This window comes from Syngnathoides biaculeatus, chromosome 3 (assembly GCF_019802595.1).
Source record: "Syngnathoides biaculeatus isolate LvHL_M chromosome 3, ASM1980259v1, whole genome shotgun sequence".
NCBI classification, from domain to species: Eukaryota; Metazoa; Chordata; class Actinopteri; order Syngnathiformes; family Syngnathidae; genus Syngnathoides; species Syngnathoides biaculeatus.
In genome coordinates, this window is record NC_084642.1 from 10,448,749 (window position 1) to 10,468,068 (window position 19,320).

At 42.0% G+C, this 19,320-nt stretch overlaps 1 protein-coding gene across 1 annotated transcript; it reads right to left on the reverse strand.

Annotated features, from left to right (window-relative positions):
* Positions 1-6,645: 6,645 nt before the first annotated feature.
* mafa (MAF bZIP transcription factor a) lies at positions 6,646-11,805 on the reverse strand. Its single transcript, XM_061814223.1, has 3 exons — positions 9,338-11,805; positions 8,162-9,261; positions 6,646-7,445 (listed from the first exon to the last, which is right to left on the reverse strand). Exons 1-3 carry the CDS (start codon positions 9,572-9,574, stop codon positions 7,421-7,423), a joined length of 1,362 nt encoding a protein of 453 aa, XP_061670207.1. The 5' UTR covers positions 9,575-11,805; the 3' UTR covers positions 6,646-7,420.
* Positions 11,806-19,320: the final 7,515 nt, after the last annotated feature.

Below are 19,320 nucleotides of genomic sequence, written 5' to 3' on the forward strand. Positions count from 1 at the left end.
CGTCGAGTGCGATTCTCTCTTGCCTTGTCTGTCTGGTTGAATACAGTACATGGATCACAGTAAGTGTTTGATGCAGAGGGAAATGTAAAAATTTGCATGCAAATAGACTTTACAGGCAGAGCCCAATGCATCAAAACACTGTAACCACCAGAGAGACAAAATATCTAAGCGTGGAGTGTGTCACTGCTCAGAACAGGCAGCATACTTTTTACCTGCTCAGCTCATTACATTACGCAATTAATTGTTCAAAAGGGGATTGAATTCATCACGCAGACGAATGAACTGTGATGTTTGGCATTTCTGGCCTCCGACGCTGACACTTCATGAGAGACACTTTTGGTTTTCAAGTGGGGAGCAGGTGTCCTCGACAAATGTTATTGGGAAATGTTAGCTCAGGACTCAGCTCACTCTGCCGGAGTGCCAAACAGGCCCAGTGACAAAACTAGACTAAAGGAAAAATAAAATCACTGCATTTTCAAATCAGTCACGCATGTTTTGTTTTATTAGTTATTTTACAGCTATTGTGCAAACATCCTAACTACCGTAATTTAGTTTTAGAATGAAAGGTCCTTATTAGATATTTTTATTACAATCTCCGTATCTGTACAGGATCAAATATAGGAGTGTTACAAGTATATGATCCCCCCCCCCCCTCCACACACACACACACACAACACATATTGTAAAAAGTCAACGTTATGTGCAAAGGGGTTGCTGCGGGATGATGTTGCATTTATTTAAAAGTCACCGTCTCTTGGTCTGGGTACATTTACAGACATATAAAATTACCACAGCAGGTCCCGAGCACCTCATTACCAACATAACCTGCAGCCAGTCTTTCAAGGACAACTCTCTAATGACACCACACGTATCCGTTTTATGTCTATTTGAAGCATGCAGTCACTTCCTTCTTAAAAGGAGTGAAATTTATAGAAATAGCAAAAGCGTTCTCGGATTGAATAAGCATCTTCATGGCTCCCTGATGTCAATTTAATTCTGAAGGAGTTTAGTGTTTCCACACACTATCGCACTCATATAGAATGACAGGAGACCGGATTTTCATTATCTTCTTCATATGCTCTAAATCTGAGAATACCAGCATCAGATGTGAAAGCCATTTGAGACACTGTAGAAAGTATAAAATGGTATGAAACAAGTTCACGTCATGCTTCAATCAGTTTTTGAGTGATGTAGAAGAAAATGAATTGGCGTGGAAATGGGTTTGTGAACACTGTTTTTCAAACTTCTTCAGGTGCGAGAAAAATTAATGAATCAAGTGGATATAAAAATGTCTACACACCCACTTGTTTGAAAGCCAGGTTTTTGTGATATAAAAAAATTAGACCAAGATAAATAATTTTAAAAGTTTTTGTTCCACATTAATGTTATCTATGACCTTGTAAACATATATTGCACGTTGTATACATGTGAGGGCGGGGGTGAACTGGCATAATGTGGTGGCACATATGTGCACACCTGCTTATAACTTAAGATGTTTTTGTGTTCAGAATTAAGGATTGGCATTCATGTTGAATGGGTGTCAGCACACATCTGCCACCATTTAAATGTCCTCTGATGAACCCAACGTAAAGTTCAGATGCTCTAGTCGACTTTTCCTGACATTTTTGTATTCACATCTCATTGCTTCCGTGCCATCAGAGAGATAGCCTTGTTCAAAGTTATCAGTCAGGAAAAGAGTACAAAAGAATTTCAAGGCCATTAAATATATCTTGAAGCACAGTGAAGATAGTCATCTTCCAGTGGAGAAAATATGGCACAACAGAGACAATAACAAGAACTGAGTATCATTCTAAAATGTATAAAAGGACAATAACTGGTCTGGGAGGCTGCCAATAGGTCAATGGCAGCATTGAAGGAGGTGCAGGAGTTTTTGTCAAGTACTTGCTGTTTAGTTGTCATTCTCATGTGTCTGGGCTAGGTGGGAAAATGAACAACTTATCTTACAAATAAAAACAGCTACATTATACAAAAAACTCACTTTAAATTTCTCAAATATTTATGGCAATGTATGCTGTGGTCCGATGAAACCAAGAATGAACTTTCGGCTGTAATTCCACAAGGTATATTTAGTTCAAACACAGCACTCCTCATCACCAAGAGCAAAACACCATACCTAGAGGGAAGCATGGAACCGAGACCTTAGTTAAGGTGGAGAGAATTTTTAACAGTTCAAAATATCTGTCAGTGTTAGGACAAAAATGTCAAATAAAGAAAAAAGGATAGATATTGGTAAATACCTGGAGTAACTCTATTTAAAAACTACAGACCATGTCCAAAAACTTGGTATACTTTCCATCCTGATATCAAATCAATCACTCAAACTGCCTTCTACCAGTTGAAAAATAGAATGAAGGCTTGCGTGTGGCAATACCAGGAAAGCTCATCCATGCTTTTATCTCAAGATTTGACTATTGTAATGGTCTTCCAACTGGACTCCCCCAAAAGACCATTTAAACAGCTGCAGCTTATTCAGAATGCTGCAGCTCAGTTTGTGACCAGAGCAAAGTGGTCAGAAAATTCAAAAAATTCTTTGAAATTCAATTCTAAAGTCTCTACAATGGCTCCCAACCAGATTTAGAATAGATTTTTTTAAATTCTGATACTGGTCCAGAAATGACTAAATGTTTTTGGTCTGGTGGAATGGTGAACGACTGGTTAGCAGATCTGGCTCATGTTTCTGAGGACCAAGGTTCAAATCCCAGCCAGTCTGTGTGGAGTTTGCATGCTTTCCCCATACCTTCATGGGATTTCTCCAGGTGCTCTGGTTTCCTCCCACATTCCCAAAACATGCGCGGTAGGTTCAGTGAAGACTCATAGATGTGAATGTAAATGTGAATGTTTTTTTGTTTTTTTTCAATGTGGCCTCCTTTTGTGTGTCGACGAGTTCAGGGTGTACTTTGCGTCTCGCCTGAGGATAGCTGGGAGAGCCGCCAGCACACCCGCGACCCTTGTTAGGATAAGCAATACAGAAAATGGATGGACAGGTGGATGGGTTTAGGTCCTGAATACATGAAAGTAATGCAAATGCAATATAAATCCAGGAGGGCTCTGAGATCCACAGACTCGTGTGGCGCACAGAGTCCAAAGCAAACATGGTGAAGCAGCATTTAGCTGTCATGCTGCACACAAATGGAAGAAGTGACATCAGCCCTAAGTGTGAATGTTAAGGTTGTTCAGGTTAAAAACTTTTTTTTTTTTTGCTTTTGCTTTTGCTTTTTAGAGAATTTTCACTTTTGAATTTTTTTTTTGCATTGTGCACAGTTTTAATTATATTTCTATTCTTCTTTGCTTAATGTTTATAAGCTGTTTTTGCCTCTCTTTAAATAGTTGTAATCGTGTAAAGCGCATTTTATTAGCTTGTGTATGAAATTATATATTGTGTATGAAATTTAATTCTATTTCTGTTCTTCTTTGCTAAATGTTTATAAGCTGTTTTGCCTCTCTTTAAATAGTTGTAATCGTGTAAAGCGCATTTTATTAGCTTGTGTTTGAAATGCACTATAAAAATTAATTTGCTTTGCTTTATTTAAAGTTTGAACGTGTTTAATTCCGACCACAACCACATCCCAGTCATGTGTGTGTCCCCGTGCAACCAAATAATATTTTTGTTTTGTTATTTTTACTCCCTCTTTCAGATATTTGTTTTCTAAAATTGAGTCATTCATCTTATAGATCCCTTCAGCGATGGGAAAAAGTTTTGAAATATTCATCTTGGTCTCATTTATTTTTTATTGTTTTCATTTTCACCAAAAGCTGGCATTCGAAGGGAGGTGTGTAGACTTTTTATATGCACCATATATCAAATGATATTGTCATTTCTACCCATTAACAATAAGACAATGGCAAAACACAGGAAATTGGTTAAAAAAAAAAAAAGAGAGAATCATTTAGAATAGCGTTCTGTGGTATGTCGGAAGTGCTTGTCCATCTCATTTGGTGGGTTCTGGGCAGAGGAAATGAGTGTGGGCTCCCCGGGGCAGAGATTACTGTAATGACTTTGAAAGCAGCGTTGTGTACTGTCCCTTTTGACTTCTACTCATTGTCGGCTCGAGAAAATGACAAGGTGATACTGTACTTGCGCACATACATGGGTGGAAAAACACATTCACACCTAATGTACACTTCTGCGAGGGTCCATTAAACAAAAAACATGAACATGCGGAAGTGGCAAAGCAACAGATCCTTCCCCAGCGACTCCTCTAGTTCTTTCTGAGGATTTGAAAGACTTAACGTCCACGCTTTGCCCACGTTGACTGCAAGCCACGACATCATACCACAGATGGAACTTTGTATGCGTATGCATGGTGCTTTTGTTAACTGGATCAGTCTTCAGGCACACTAAAAGCCGCAATTGCATGAGGAATACCACAGGAAGAACAATGCACATAAACTTAATAATCATTTCTGAGGGCGTTTTCCGTTCTAAAAAGTATGCAAGTGTGTTGTTGGTTTAGCTGAAATTGATGTTCGCCAACAAGCAATCAATCAAAATGAGCATGCAAAAAGAGTTGAAAGGGGACATTTCAACCAGAAACCATCTTGTAATTTTTTACATACCACTAAAAACCCACAACGCTCGGGCTGTAAAATAAATGAAAGAAAGCCCAAACTATTTAAAAGATCCCCTTTGAATCAGCAAATACCCTCTGTTGAATGGAAATAGAAGCAAACAAATAACCATCCATTGTAAAGCCTTTCAGTACATTGCTCTTACAGTGAAATACGAAAATAGCAGCACTGCATCTCAGATCAAATAGACGTAATTAGATACAGTGTGGAAGGAGTGCGGCTTAGCCTTGACTTGCGTAGCATGCGCACGCATGCAAAGACCCGACAGCGGCACAGCTGCACGGAGCAACGCTCTCGATTTATCATCCCTACATCGCGGGAGCTAGTGGGCCATACCACTATTAATCATCAGCAAAACCATTTAATTCAGCACAAGCCCAACTATTGTCTCAGTCTCTCCCCTCTGTCGGCTGCGCAAAACAGCATACACCTCGGAGGAAATCGCTGGAATAAAATTAGACGTGCAAGCGTTGGCTAGCGAAATGACCCAATGTGTTGCACATTACTTGGAGGAATATGGAGTTTGATTATAAAAGGATTACTCACTGCAGTCCTAACCATGTCCCAAGAAAGCTGTGAGATTAGCAAGTAGGTGGCGGAGTCGTGCCATCGTCAAAAATACCTGTCGACGGATTCATTGGCCTTTATGGACTCAAATCTTTCTGCCAAAAATGAAAATGCCTTTTCAGCCTGTCGTACCACACTTGTTGCGTCTTTGGACAGGCACACATAGATGTTTTCACTTGAAAATGTGTCTTTTATGTAGGACTCAAACTGGTCACAAACAAAGTTTGCACAATTATCATAAGAATCCGGGCTCACTTTGTCTACACCTCCTGTTCCGTCACCATAATTGACCTCACATGACTGTTAAACATTTTCTCCCACAACTATCACAAATTTCTTTTTTTTCCCAGAATAAGTCTTCGTTACGGGGAAAAAAACTTCAGAGAAGTTTTCATATATATATATATATATATATATATATATATATATATATATATATACACACATTTTTATTTTGAGGCAATCTATTAGAGAAGTTAAACAGTGACCAAATGACAGGATTTGGTTTCTTCTGCTTACTGGTATTGGCACCTTTTGCAGTGCCTCCTCACATGACATGACTGTGCCCACTCCCCTCCCCCTCCTCCCCCACCTCCATTCGGACTCTGCACCAAGCCAACATCCAGGCCCTCTGACAAACAGGACGAAGTGGGGTGGAATTGAAAGATCCACAAATAACAGTGTGTGTGTGTGTGTGTGTGTGTGTGTGTGTGTGTGTGTGTGTGTGTGTGTGTGTGTGTGTGTGTCCCCAAAAAAACTGAAAACATATCAAGTAGCACACATGACTGGAAATGGAATATGATTCTTGCACATGTCACTTTTTTACGAACATTACATGAACAGTAGTTAAATACATGCTTACATAGAGATATGCTTACAAATGCGCACAGACACACACAAACACACACACATTGCTGGGAACATGCTGCTAAAAGAATGTACACGAGAAAAAAATAAAACTTCAAGCATACACAACATGCTTCTACATGTTTTCCTAGTTATTTTTAATTCATGGATCCTTTCTGTTGCTACTTATGGAATTCTAAATTGGAAATTTTGGAAACTGTTTCTCGGAGGAAATGTACGTAGGAAACATCTGTACCAAACTGCCGACTGTATAATTAAACTATACAACAAGAACAATCAATTGTAAAAATGAATTTGTATCGGATATCTCTGCTTCTAATCATTTCAACATGCACTGCTTTCCCTTTTATCTATGTATTTTTTGCATAATAATGTGGGGTAAATACCATCTTGGGTGGTCTGTGTGACATTAGTACATAAAGAAAAAAATCTTTTGTGCTGCAAAACTTTTCCTGATGAATTTTGCTGCTTGTTTTTTTTTCTTTTTCCGTTTAGATGACAGTGAAAATTTCCGAGGACCAGTTTAAAACAAACAAAAAAAAAAGTGAGAAACTTATTGAAGGCAATTATACATTTATTGCATATCATTTATTTGTATGAAATGACAAAAACGAGCACATATGAACATCACATATGGTTAGTGAGTGAAATCATTTTGCACAGCAAAATATATATATTTCTATATTTATATGTATGTATGATGGAAGATTAATTCACATATTTGTCAAAAGGAGCTCCCTCGTTTTTTATTTGTACATGCAGGGTATCAATCCCTGACCATCTGACAATGTCCAGACATGATCAATTATTATAAGAATTATTGCTTTGCAAATATCGACTTTGAGTTCAACACATCATCTTCTTTCCTGAAGTGATAATGAAAGTATTGCATGTTACGAATACCTAAGAGGGCCAAATAACCGTGGAAACCAGTCATTTACTGCCAGAACGCTTAGTGCACTGCACTCACAATACTTCAACTTCTTAACAAAACTCTTTTTAAAAGCATTGCACGCTGAACAATTTAGAATTTTTGAAAATAGTGGCAAAGGGAGTTCTCGCTTATATGCTGCAAATTCACTGTACAATCCTGCTCACCGCATCCAATTGACCCGAGCCAGTCACATCAAATCATGTCCAAATGTTTTTGCATCGGAACTATATTAGTCATCTATATGCATTAAACGGTGGCACTTTTTTTTTAATCTATTCTTCAATGTAAATTTATAAAACTTTGTACTTATATTACACTTTCATCATTAGTCAAATGCAGAGGAATACTATTTAAATAACAGTTAAAAAAAAAAAAAAAATTCCCCCTCCTTGAACCAGGATCCCCGCTGATCCACTTCCATCATATTCATTGCAGCCTATAAGAGTTGGGTGGTGGTGCACTTCAACACAGCTGAAACGCCATCGCACTGTACACAGGTGGGAAGTCCTGTCACTTTTTTGTATAGCTGTCCCAAAAAAGTGAGGAGGCATAAATGAAATATGAATGCCATGCTGGAGTCATCTCACAAAATAATAGCCATTTAAAAAAAGAAAGACATAGCACAGAGATAAAACAGCATTTAAAAAAAAAAAGAACATACATGTCCAGCATGCAGAATATTTCAACTTTCTCAACTTTCCGGGGGAAAAAAAAATATGAATACATAGTCTTTTAAGAAGCAAATGCATGAAATGGCTGGCAATCCTCCAAGTTTGGCTAACAAAACCAAACAAATCCATGAATGCACTTTTTACAAGTATTCTGCAGAGTGATTTCAAACTTAAAAAAAAAAAAAAGTGGCAAAGGGCAAGTTGAGTGCATGCATGCACTTGCTGAACTAAGTTGGATCCAAATCAAGACACTGCAAATCTAATGAGGGTTGTGAACTAGAATGACAAATGGGTCGATTGTGATCAAATAAAGAAGTTGTGTGAACTGAAAAACATCTCATCTAAATCAACAACCCGTTTAAAATATGTAAAATGAAAACTAAAAAAAAAAAAAAAAATACAAAATAGTTCTTAATAGGCATTTGCGCCAAAGTGAAACTTTTTTTTAAAGCGGGGCTGTGTAACTCATCAATTCTTTTTTTTTTTTTTTATTTTTTTGGTTTTTTTTCTGCGCGAATATGTGGAGACTCACATGAAAAACTCCGGAGATGAAGGGTTGTTGTCGCTGCTCGAGCCACTTTCTCTGAAGCCGTTGCCGATGAGCTTCTCATACTTTTCTTTGTACGCGTCCCTCTCCCGGACCAGCCTGGAGATCTCCTGCTTGAGGTGCTCCACTTGCTGCACCAGTTGCGTCTTCTCGCCCTCCAGGACGTGCCGCTGCTGGACGCGCTTGAAGCGACACGACTGCGCGTAGCCTCGATTCTTGAGGGTCCTCCTCTTCTGCTTGAGCCGGATCACTTCTTCCTTGCTGACCCCCCGCAGCTGCCGGTTCAGCTCCCGCACGGACATCGTGACCAGCTGCTCGTCGGAGAAGCGGTCGTCCAGGCGCATGTGCGGGTGGTGGTTCGTCCCGGAGACGCCGTTGGACTGGATGCCCGGCGCCTGGTGGTGGTGGTGGTGGTGGTGACCGCCACCTGCGCCTCCGCTGCCCCCTCCTCCTCCTCCCCCGGCCCCGTTGTGGTGGTGGTGGTGGTGATGGTGCTGTGCCCCGTTCTGAGCTGCGGCCGCAGCGATGACCGCCGACACGACCGCCGCGGCGGAGCCCATCTCCTCCCCGGCCATGGCGCCTCCTGGGCCGGCGGCGCCCGGGAACTGCTGGCCTCTGGCGTAGCCATCGAACGACTGGAGCTGGTGGCTGCTGTTGATGAGCGCCTCGACCGCGTCCTCGGGGCTGAAGCCCAGCGCTTCTGGGTTGAGCTGCTGTTGGTAACCGGACATCCAGTAGAAGTCCTCTATGTGCGTCTTCTGCTCGCTCCCCGAGCCCGGACTGGGCGCCGAGAAGCTCGGGGAGGGGGGCACAGAGCTGCAGGGCGTGCTCATCGGCGTGGAAGAGAGGGATCCCCCGGCGATGAGGCGGCTGCACTGGCTGATGGTGCGATCGGGCTCCACCGGCTCCTTTTTCACTTCAAACTTCATCAGATCGAAGTCATTAACATATTCCATGGCCAGGGGACTGGTGGGCAGGTCGGAGTTGCTCATTGCCAGCTCTGATGCCATCCTCTTGCTGCTGCTGCTGCCGCCGCCGCTGCTCACAGTCCTCCAGGCGGGCTGGAGAGCGGCCGTCGCGCCGGGCTGGTTGGCGAGAACGTGAGCCACTTTGAGGGAGTTTGTCTTAAAAGCGTCACAAAGAAGAGTTTTCTCTGCGTACCGTGCTCGGACTACTTCGGCCGTCGCTCGGCGGAGGCTGTCGCGCACGCACACCGGCCCGGTGTCGCGCACACGAAGAGCGGCGTCCCTTCTCGGCGCGCGTGTTGTATTTCGAACATTTAACACAACTTTTCACGCGGCCCGTTCTCTCACGGAGACATCGCGACCCGAGGCGGCGGGCTGCGGGCGGGCGAGCGAGCGACGGTTGGACGCGGGAGCGATTTTTTGAAGCGGGCATCACACAGCAGTTGAGTTTAAGAGCTTTGGAGCTGACATGACGTCAGGCTGCAAGTGGGAAATTGTCTCGGACGAGGAGCCAATGGGGTCGCACACTCCGAGAGCTAATTAGCATATTAGTCGACTACAGAAACCAAACTCAACCCCCCCCCCCCACACCCCCAACCTCTCTCGTGTCAACTGTCAAAGGCCGTCAGCTGACACTGAGCTGGGAAGCAGACTTTCCCCAACTCTTTTACGCATGTTTGCATTACAACCACTTTTTTTTTCCTGTATGTCAGTGGAAAGTAGAGCAACGTACATGCCTTTGGATTCATTTCTGATTCCTAAAACGATCACTTTTAATCAAATTTCTTTTAAATATTAATGCATTTCATTTTTACGTCGTCACTTAGTAACTCCACACTAGGTGCATACTTAAACGCGTGTTTTACAATATTGACACCAAATACAGCTTGTAACATGTCCCACATGCATGGGTTGTTGACTTTATCGAAGTTCATGTAAAAGAAAACGACAAAAAAAAAAAAAGTGAAACTGTTAATTCCACTGCACCAGTATAAAACTCAACACTGCCACCTTTTGGACATAACGAGAATCTAAATCTGCTCAAATCCCCTCACAGAATCATCATATAAGTATAATAAAACCTTTAAGATTCCACCATGATTCGTTCTTAAAGCACTGCAGATCATTAATAATACACTTGACACCAAATTCTGTACTATCAGACACTGTAAGTATATGTTGTTGTGCACGGACATGAACCCAGTGTTCCATCCAACTGATATAATATCCCACGGCCATAAAATGACTTTATCTAAGCGTTGGTGGCTCTTGCAGCAGGGCGGTCGTATAATGTGCTCACTTTCATTGCACTTTATCTCAGTTCAGAGGTCTCCTACATTGACTTGTGTACGATGCAGCCACACGGCTGCTGTACAGTAAGGGACCCCGGTTACCTTCTCACCCCTCATGCCGTTTAGTGTTTATTGTACACACGTGGACAAAATTGTTGGTATCCCTCTGTGAATGGGTGAAAAAAATATACAATTCATTTCTACAATAACATGAAACTGATGAGATTGAAAATTGCTTAAATGCATATTGGCAGGCCTATGGAACAGTATTCCTGAGACAATTGTGGGATTTTTTCTTTCTGTCACAAATGTGTACTAACAAGTTTTTATTTGTCGTGTGTAGAGTGAAACTTGGTGGAGGATTGGTTATGTTTTGGGGGTGTACAGGGTGTCTTGAACCTGTGCTGTGTGTAAAAGAAATGTCAAGACCGTCAAGGAGATCTGGACTGAAAAATCTTGGTCATGGGTCTTCCAAACGGATAAAGGCACAAGCACACAGCTAATAAAAAAAAAAAAAAAAAACCAAGATTGGATACAAACACAATGTCAGACTATTGTGAAGAGTTGTGCTATACAGTAAATACTCGTGTACTTGAAGTATGTGACAGAAGTCAAACATCCAATCTTCAAACCTGAGAACGTTGGCGCTTTTTGCTCATGAATAGTGGGACATGCTGAAAGTCTCATTGCAGGTATAACAATAAATGTCGTTTTAGAGTATAAAGTTAAGGGTTACGTGATTTTTTTTTTTCCAGGGCTATTTCATGAGTTTAAGATAACTTCATTGGACCACAAAAATATGAGAATACATGATTGTCATGCCATTGTTTGTTGCCACTTTTTGTAAATTTAAAGTTCTTCTATGGATCTTTGTATATTTTTCTTTTATCAATAGAAGGCTACCAATATCCCCATCCATCCATCTTCTGAGCCAGTTATCCTCACAAGGGTCACGGGAGTGCTGCAGTCTATCCCAGCTGTCATTGTGCAGGAGGCGGGGTACACCCTGAACTGTTTGCCAGCCAATCGGAGGCCACATGGAGAGCGACAACAGTCGCACCCATATTCACACCGAGGGGCAATTTAGAGTCTCCAATTCGTGCATGTTTTTGGGGATGTGGGAGGGAACCAGAGTGCCTGGAGAAAACCCGCGCAGGCACGAGGAGAACATGCAAACTCCACACAGGTGGGGCCGGGATTTGAATCCCGATCCCCAGAAATGTGAGGCCAACGCTCTAACCATTTGGTCCACCGCATCCCTATGTTTCAGATATAGACAATGTATTTAGACTTTTTAAAAAATGTTTTGAAGTTAATGTCATTATAAGTAGGGAGGTATAGCAACCCTCAACTGGTTATGTTCCGACTATTATACATGTACAGGCATTTCAGTTGAGTAAACAAGTTTGCTGGCATTAAATATACTTGCACAGTGCTCTCAGTTGTGTGTGTAACTTCTGATAAAGTTCCTCCTCCAGAATGCTCATTCTCACGCAGAAACAGGAGCAGAAAGGCATTGCATTCATGTGGAATTTAGTGCCATTTGCATGAGCTCCCCATTGTGCATGCCATAATGGCAAAAATGCAATAAACCGAGGGCACAAGGTGCATTCAGTAATAATGCTGCAAGAGAGGGGGAGTGACTGACATGGTGCTTTCAAATTATTTCTTTACGGTGGAGAGAAGCCTGATTGGTCATTCTGTCACTATTGTAGCCGCTAGTATGTTATGTTTGCCCTTTTTCTTTTTTTAGGTAGTTAGCAATGCCAGCCGAATACTTAAATATTGGGAAATGTTTAGTCCACTTTTTCCTCATATCGTAGCAATACAGATTTTTCACAATGTTCATTTTGTCGTACATAATCCATAAAATCCAGTTATTAACATGCTGGTATATATTTAAATACATATACGGTTTGCTGATAATGCAAATTATGATTGTTTTTCTTTAATTAGCCCAAGTATGTGTGCTGCCAACTGCAAATTGAGTTTACAATTGTCTGGTATAAAAGATTGAATCAGATGAGACCCTGCAAGCAAATAGTTGTACAAGATTAGTTCACAGCTCTCAAAGTTATGTATTCTTCATTTTGGGGCTATTCCAATGCTTTTTTTTTAATTGTATTTCTTTTTAAACCAGATGGTAAATCATGTCGAAATGTGTTAATCTGCCACATACCTAATATAAGACTGAAATAAATTCTATATTAGTATAGTTTAAGTTTTTATAAGCCATGATTGGTTGTAATAGTAATAGTATAAAAATATAGAAGGGAAGCAAATAAAATCCATTCACACAATACACGGACCCATCAAATCCGGAAGACATAGTGCACAGTACCCAGTAAATCCGTGAGCAATGATTTCAATTTTTATATAGCATAGTGTACATTGTTATCAACAGATGATATGCATCATTTCAATAAGATTGTAGTTATAGCGGATAATACAACTGTATATATTTTTTCTCCACATAAAAATACAGCTCTGTTCTGACCTTTCACGTTTGTTTTCCTAATTTTATATTTCCTCTATTGTGAAAGTGAAATGTTTTGGCAATTGCTGTTGAGTAGCAGGCCTGCATTTAGTCAACTATGGGTGCCGACGGAGCTGTAACATTTCTATGTTTGCTCGTCTGACTTTTGGATTACAACACAATCTCCAATAGGAGCCCATTGTTTTCTATTTCCACTCGGTCGCCCTGTCATCTGTTTGCCTTACCTGCGCAGCAGTGGCCCGTTCCCCGGGGTACGGCCACAGCAGAGCGAGACTAATACACAAACGAAGGGAGAGCTCATTAGTCATGACAGAAGAAAGTGGCGGACCCAAATTAGCTGCTTTTGTGTGGCTGAAGTTATTGATGGTGCCGGGCGAGGAAAGATGTGCGCGCAGAGGAGAAAAGAGGTATCAAATCATCAGAATTCATACTTTGTGAAGGGAAAAAAAGAGGTTTAACATTGGAACATTATGTACAATATCTCATATTTTTTTCCGTTTGTGATATTCAAGTACCTCTGAAGCCATCGCAACTATGTTCAATAGGAGAGTATTGCTCAAACACTGTGGCATTTCCCCCTCATCCAATGGCCTCATTAATGCGCTGTCATTGTTTCCACATAACCATTTATCACTTAATGTTGAATGGAAACATGCTAAATATTGAGAAAAAAAAATCTACAAAATAATACTATTGGATCAAAAGGGCCTTAAGTCTTGCAAACAAAAACAAGAAAAAAATAACGCTGAAGTGTTTTCTGTTCAAAAACAATGCCGTATGTGACTTCTATGTTGCAGGAATGTTTGAGGTGTTTTTTTTTAAGTAAAAATATGTAAAGTGGTAAAGTGGAGGTAGAGGTACAGTTTGTTGTTAGTGTAAGTACCCTGCACTGTGTTCGTAATGGTAATAGACAAATGTAATATGGTTACATATAGACTGCCTTGTTTTCAACTATAGGGATCTGCATAATAATTGATGGAATAGTCGTTAAAAATTTAGTTTGTGTGGAATTGGAGATGATTGAAGTGTTATGTAAATTGTTTTGTCATTGTCGACTTTTGGGTTTGCTGGCTAAAGAAGTTCATTATGGTGTCATCTCCAGGTAACGAGTTAATAACATTTGGAGATACAGTCCCTCTCAAAAAACAATAATGCAAAAACATGTACCGTATTTTACGCACTATAAAGCACACCTAAGAGCTTTTAATTTTCTCAAAAGCCAACGCTGCGCCTTATAATCCGGTGCGCCTTATATATGGATCAATATTGAGCCTTTAGTGCAGCTCCAGCTAATGGATGCATAACGTAACCCCGGCTTCTACTGTAGCATCTATTCTATACGCCTTATATTGCGGTGTGCCTTATGTATGGGGAAAAAAAAGTTCATTCATTCAAGGTGCGCCTTATAATGCGGTGCGCCTTATAGTGCGGAAAATACAGTAATTTTCAATACGGGGAATATAGCCAAATGCAGATCCCTATACACAACAATGCAAATTATGTAATATCTTTGAATCCCTTGTGTGTATGAATTACGTGTCCAGCAAATACAAATGTAATTACTACAGAAAATAACAGTGAAGACTGTTGTTGAAATTTGAGGCATGCACACCCCCACAGTGTTTGATGATAGACGTGAGTGAGTGGAGAGAGCATAGGTCACTGAGTTGGTTTAGTTGTTATATGACCGGTAGTCTATTCTGTGTGTGCGTGTGTGTGTGTGTGTGTGTGTGTGTGTGTGTATGTCCAGACAGCAATCTAATCAGCTCCTTTGCATTCCATCACTTTTGCATTCAGGCCTTAACCCGAGCCCATTACTTTATGGGCTCTGAAGACAAACTGCGAGTTGATAATACCGCTGCAAATATTAGAAAATTACAAACCCCATTCGTGCAGTTAGGTTTATCGCAGGGAAGACACGACTTGCATTTCTTTTTGTGCGTCGTGTTGCTCTGCCTGTACAATTTCATCAACAGTTGAGTGAGAACAACAAAGTTGCAAGATTAATTTTCACCCTAGCAACAGAATGTGGGCACAGCCAGGTCATAATGACTCTGATCCATTACTTGGAGGCAGGGTAAGGCTGTGGAGGGTGCGACAGAGGAGAGTACAGACAGAAAAAAGGCCGCAAGGAGAACAGATCTGGACTCTGAAGTAGCTTTTGGATGGCCTCCCTGACACTGGTGGCAAGTATTTGGTCAGTGTGTGGGCTACGTGTGACAGGAGGACTTTGTCTTTTGTCTTCGGCCTGAGATCTTCATGACAAGTGAGCCGCCCTGCACTGACTGCGCATTCTGACTTTTAACGTTGCACATGCGTACCCCTTGCCGCTTAGCGAATATCTATTAAGTTGCTAATTTATTCGCTTGAAGACAAATACAGGCTGCCAAGTCCGATCACATCTATAACGCTCTAAGGCGAGGAGTCAATATCGCACAACTTAGCCATAATTAAATTCAAATGAACATAATAACATAATGGTTTACAGTCATGTGTAAGTTAATACGTACAGCACTTAATGACATATGAGCTGTTGGATGGATTTCCAAGGTTAACACGTCGTCCAACGTGGTTTCACTTGACTCTCACTTTGCAACCAAGAAGGCATGTAACTGTGTGTGTGTGTGTGTGTGTGTGTGTGTGTGTGTCTGTTGTTTGCCACCTTTACCACCTGTATGTGTGTGTCTGTGTATGTTGTCTGACTTTAATGAAATGTTAAAACATAGTCTCTCTGCATTTATTCAGACTCCTTCAGATGATGAATGCAATACAGCGATCACTCATTTGTAAAAGAGCAATATGAATTGATTTGATTTCCATTGTAGTTGCACGGAGGAACCAGCTGGAATGTTTATGTACATATCAGGGGGGCAGAGAAAAGTGTTTCAAGGCCAAAACCCACCCCCCACATCACAGAATTTTGGAAGACACACAGGACACTTCATTTGGTAATTTTGCACACTGATGTTAACTAATACAAGATCTATTATCACCAACTACTAGGCCTACTACTCCGCAATGGTGCTTTTAGGTTGAGGTTGATTAATCACTCATTATCTGTTATGCCTCACTAAAATCAAAAGGTAGTGAGTTCACACTGCAAACGGGCATCAGTGACCCAAGCATGTGGCGAATCTGATGGGTAACATTGACACTTGGAAAATATCACAGTCTATCTTTAAATATAACCATGCACACCATCTGCAACCGCGAATGCTCGCTGATGAGCAGCTTTAAATCCTCACTTCAGCTGTTAGAAAACCCACCAAATGCAATCCTGTAACAGTGGAAAAGGAAAATATACTGTAGTTTCCACTAGGAGAAATGCAGCCCTATGGGGGCACAAACCAGTGCAATCTGTAGGCCGGTCCCAAGCCCGGATAAATGCAGGGGGTTGCGTCAGGAAGGGCATCCGGCGTAAAAACTGTGCCAAACAAATATGAGCGTTCATCTAAAGAATCCCATACCGGATCGGTCGTGGCCCGGGTTAACAACGCCCGCCCCCGGCACTGCTAACCTGCAGGGCGTCGGTGGAAATTCAGCTACTGTGGGTCGAAGACAAAGAAGAGGAGGAAACCGGATCCAGCGTCAGAAGAAAAAGAGGATGCACAGAGCCTACAACTGAGTGTAGGGACTTTGAATGTTGGGACTATGACAGGAAAAGCACAGGAGTTGGTTGACATGATGATTAGGAGAAAGGTTGATATTCTGTGCATCCAAGAGAGCAGGTGGAAAGGTAGTAAGGCTAGAAGTTTGGGAGCAGGGTTTAAATTATTCTACACGGAGTAGATGGGAAGAGAAATGGAGTAGGGGTTATTTTAAGGAAGAGCTGGCTAAGAATGTCTTGGAGGTGAAAAGAGTATCAGATCGAGTGATGAGACTAAAATTTGAAATTGAGGGTGTTATGTATAATGTGGTTAGCGGCTATGCACCACAGGTAGGATGTGACCTAGAGTTGAAAGAGAATTCTGGAAGGAACTAGATGAAGTAGTTCTGAGCATCCCAGACAGCGAGAGAGTTGTGATTGGTGCAGATTGTAATGGACATATTGGTAAAGGAAACAGGGGCGATGAAGAAGTGATGGGTAAGTACGGCATCTATGAAAGGAACTTTGAAGGGCAGATGGTGGTGGACTTTGCAAAAAGGATGGAGATGGCTGTAGTGAACACTTATTTCCAGAAGAGGGAGGAACATATAGTGACCTACAAGAGCGGAGGTAGAACCACGCAGGTAGATTATATTTTGTGCAGACGATGTAATCTGAAGGAGGTTACTGACTGTAAAGTAGTGGTAGGGGAGAGTGTAGCTCGACAGCATAGGATGGTAGTATGTAGGATGATTCTGGTGGTGGGTAGGAAGATTAAGAAGACAAAGGTAGAGCAGAGAACCATGTGGTGGAAGCTGAGAAAGGAAGAATGTTGTGCGGCCTTCCGGAAGAGGTGAGACAGGCTCTCGATGGACAACCGAAGCTCCTGGAAGACTGGACGACGACAGCCAAGGTGATCAGAGAGACAGGCAGGAGAGTACTTGGTGTGTCATCTGGTAGGAAAGGGGAGAAGGAGACTTGTGGTGGTGGAACCCCAAAATACAGGGAGCCATACAAGGAAAGAGATTAGCGAAGAAGAAGTGGGATACTGAGAGGACTGAGGAGAGGCGAAAGGAGTACATCGAGATGCGACGTAGGGCAAAGGTAGAGGTGGCAAAGGCTAAACAAGAGGCATATGAAGACATGTACACCAGGTTGGACACGAAAGAAGGAGAAAAGGATCTCCACAGGTTGGCCAGACAGAGGGATAGAGATGGGAAGGATGTGCAGCAGGTAAGGGTGATTAAGGATAGAGATGGAAATGTGTTGACTGGTGCCGGTAGTGTACTAAATAGATGGAAAGAATACTTTGAGAAGTTGATCTTCTTCTTCTTCTTCTTTTCCTTTCGGCTTGTCCCGTTAGGGGTCGCCACAGCGTGTCATCTTTTGCCATCTTAGCCTATCTCCTGCATCTTCCTCTCTAACCCCAACTGCCCTCATGTCTTCCCTCACCACATCCATAAACCTTCTCTTTGGTCTTCCTCTCGCTCTTTTGCCTGGGAGCTCCATCCTCAGCATCCTTCTACCAATATACTCACTCTCTCGCCTCTGAACATGTCCAAACCATCGAAGTCTTCTCTCTCGAATCTTGTCTCCAAAACATCCAGCTTTGGCTGTCCCTCGAATGAGCTCATTTCTAATCCTATCCAACCTGCTCACTCCGAGCGAGAACCTCAACATCTTCATTTCTGCCACCTCCAGTTCAGCTTCCTGTTGTTTCTTCAGTGCCACGTCTCTAATCCGTACATCATGGCCGGCCTCACCACTGTTTTGTAAACTTTGCCCTTCATCCTAGCAGACACTCTTCTGTCACATAACACACCAGACACCTTTCGCCAGCTGTTCCAACCTGCTTGGACCCGTTTCTTCTTCTTTCACTTCCTGACCACACTCTCCATTGCTCTGTATTGTTGACCCCAAGTATTTGAAGTCGTCCACCCTCGCTATCTCTTCTCCCTGTAGCCTCACTCTTCCCCCTCTACTTTTCTCATTCACGCACATATATTCTGTTTTACTTCGGCTAATCTTCATTCCTCTCCTTTCCAGTGCATGTCTCCATCTTTCCAATTGTTCCTCTGCATGCTCCCTGCTTTCACTGCATATGACAATATCATCTGCGAACATCATGGTCCAAGGGATTCCAGTCTAACCTCATCTGTCAGCCTATCCATTACCACTGCAAACAGGAAGGGGCTCAGAGCTGATCCCTGATGCAGTCCCACCTCCACCTTAAATTCCTCTGTCACACCTAAGGCACACCTCACCATTGTTCTGCTACCATCATACATGTCCTGTACTATTTTAACATACTTCTCTGCCACACCAGACTTACGCATGCAGTACCCCACAGTTCCTCTCTTGGTACTCTGTCATAGGCTTTCTCGAGATCCACAAAGACACAATGTAGCTCCTTCTGACCTTCTCTGTACTTTTCCACGAGCATCCTCAAGGCAAATAATGCATCTGTGGTACTCTTTCTAGGCATGAAACCATACTGTTGCTCGCAGATACCTACTTCTGTCCTGAGTCTAGCCTCCACTACTCTTTCCCATAACTTCATTGTGTGGCTCATCAACTTTATTCCTCTATAGTTCCCACAGCTCTGAACATCCCCTTTGTTCTTAAAAATGGGAACTAGAACACTTTTCCTCCATTCTTCAGGCATCTTTTCGCCCGCTAGTATTCTGTTGAATAAGTGGTCAAAAACTCCACAGCCATCTCTCCAAATTGCTTCCATACCTCTACCGGTATGTCATCAGGACCAACTGCCTTTCCATTTTTCATCCTTTGTAGTGCCTTTCTGA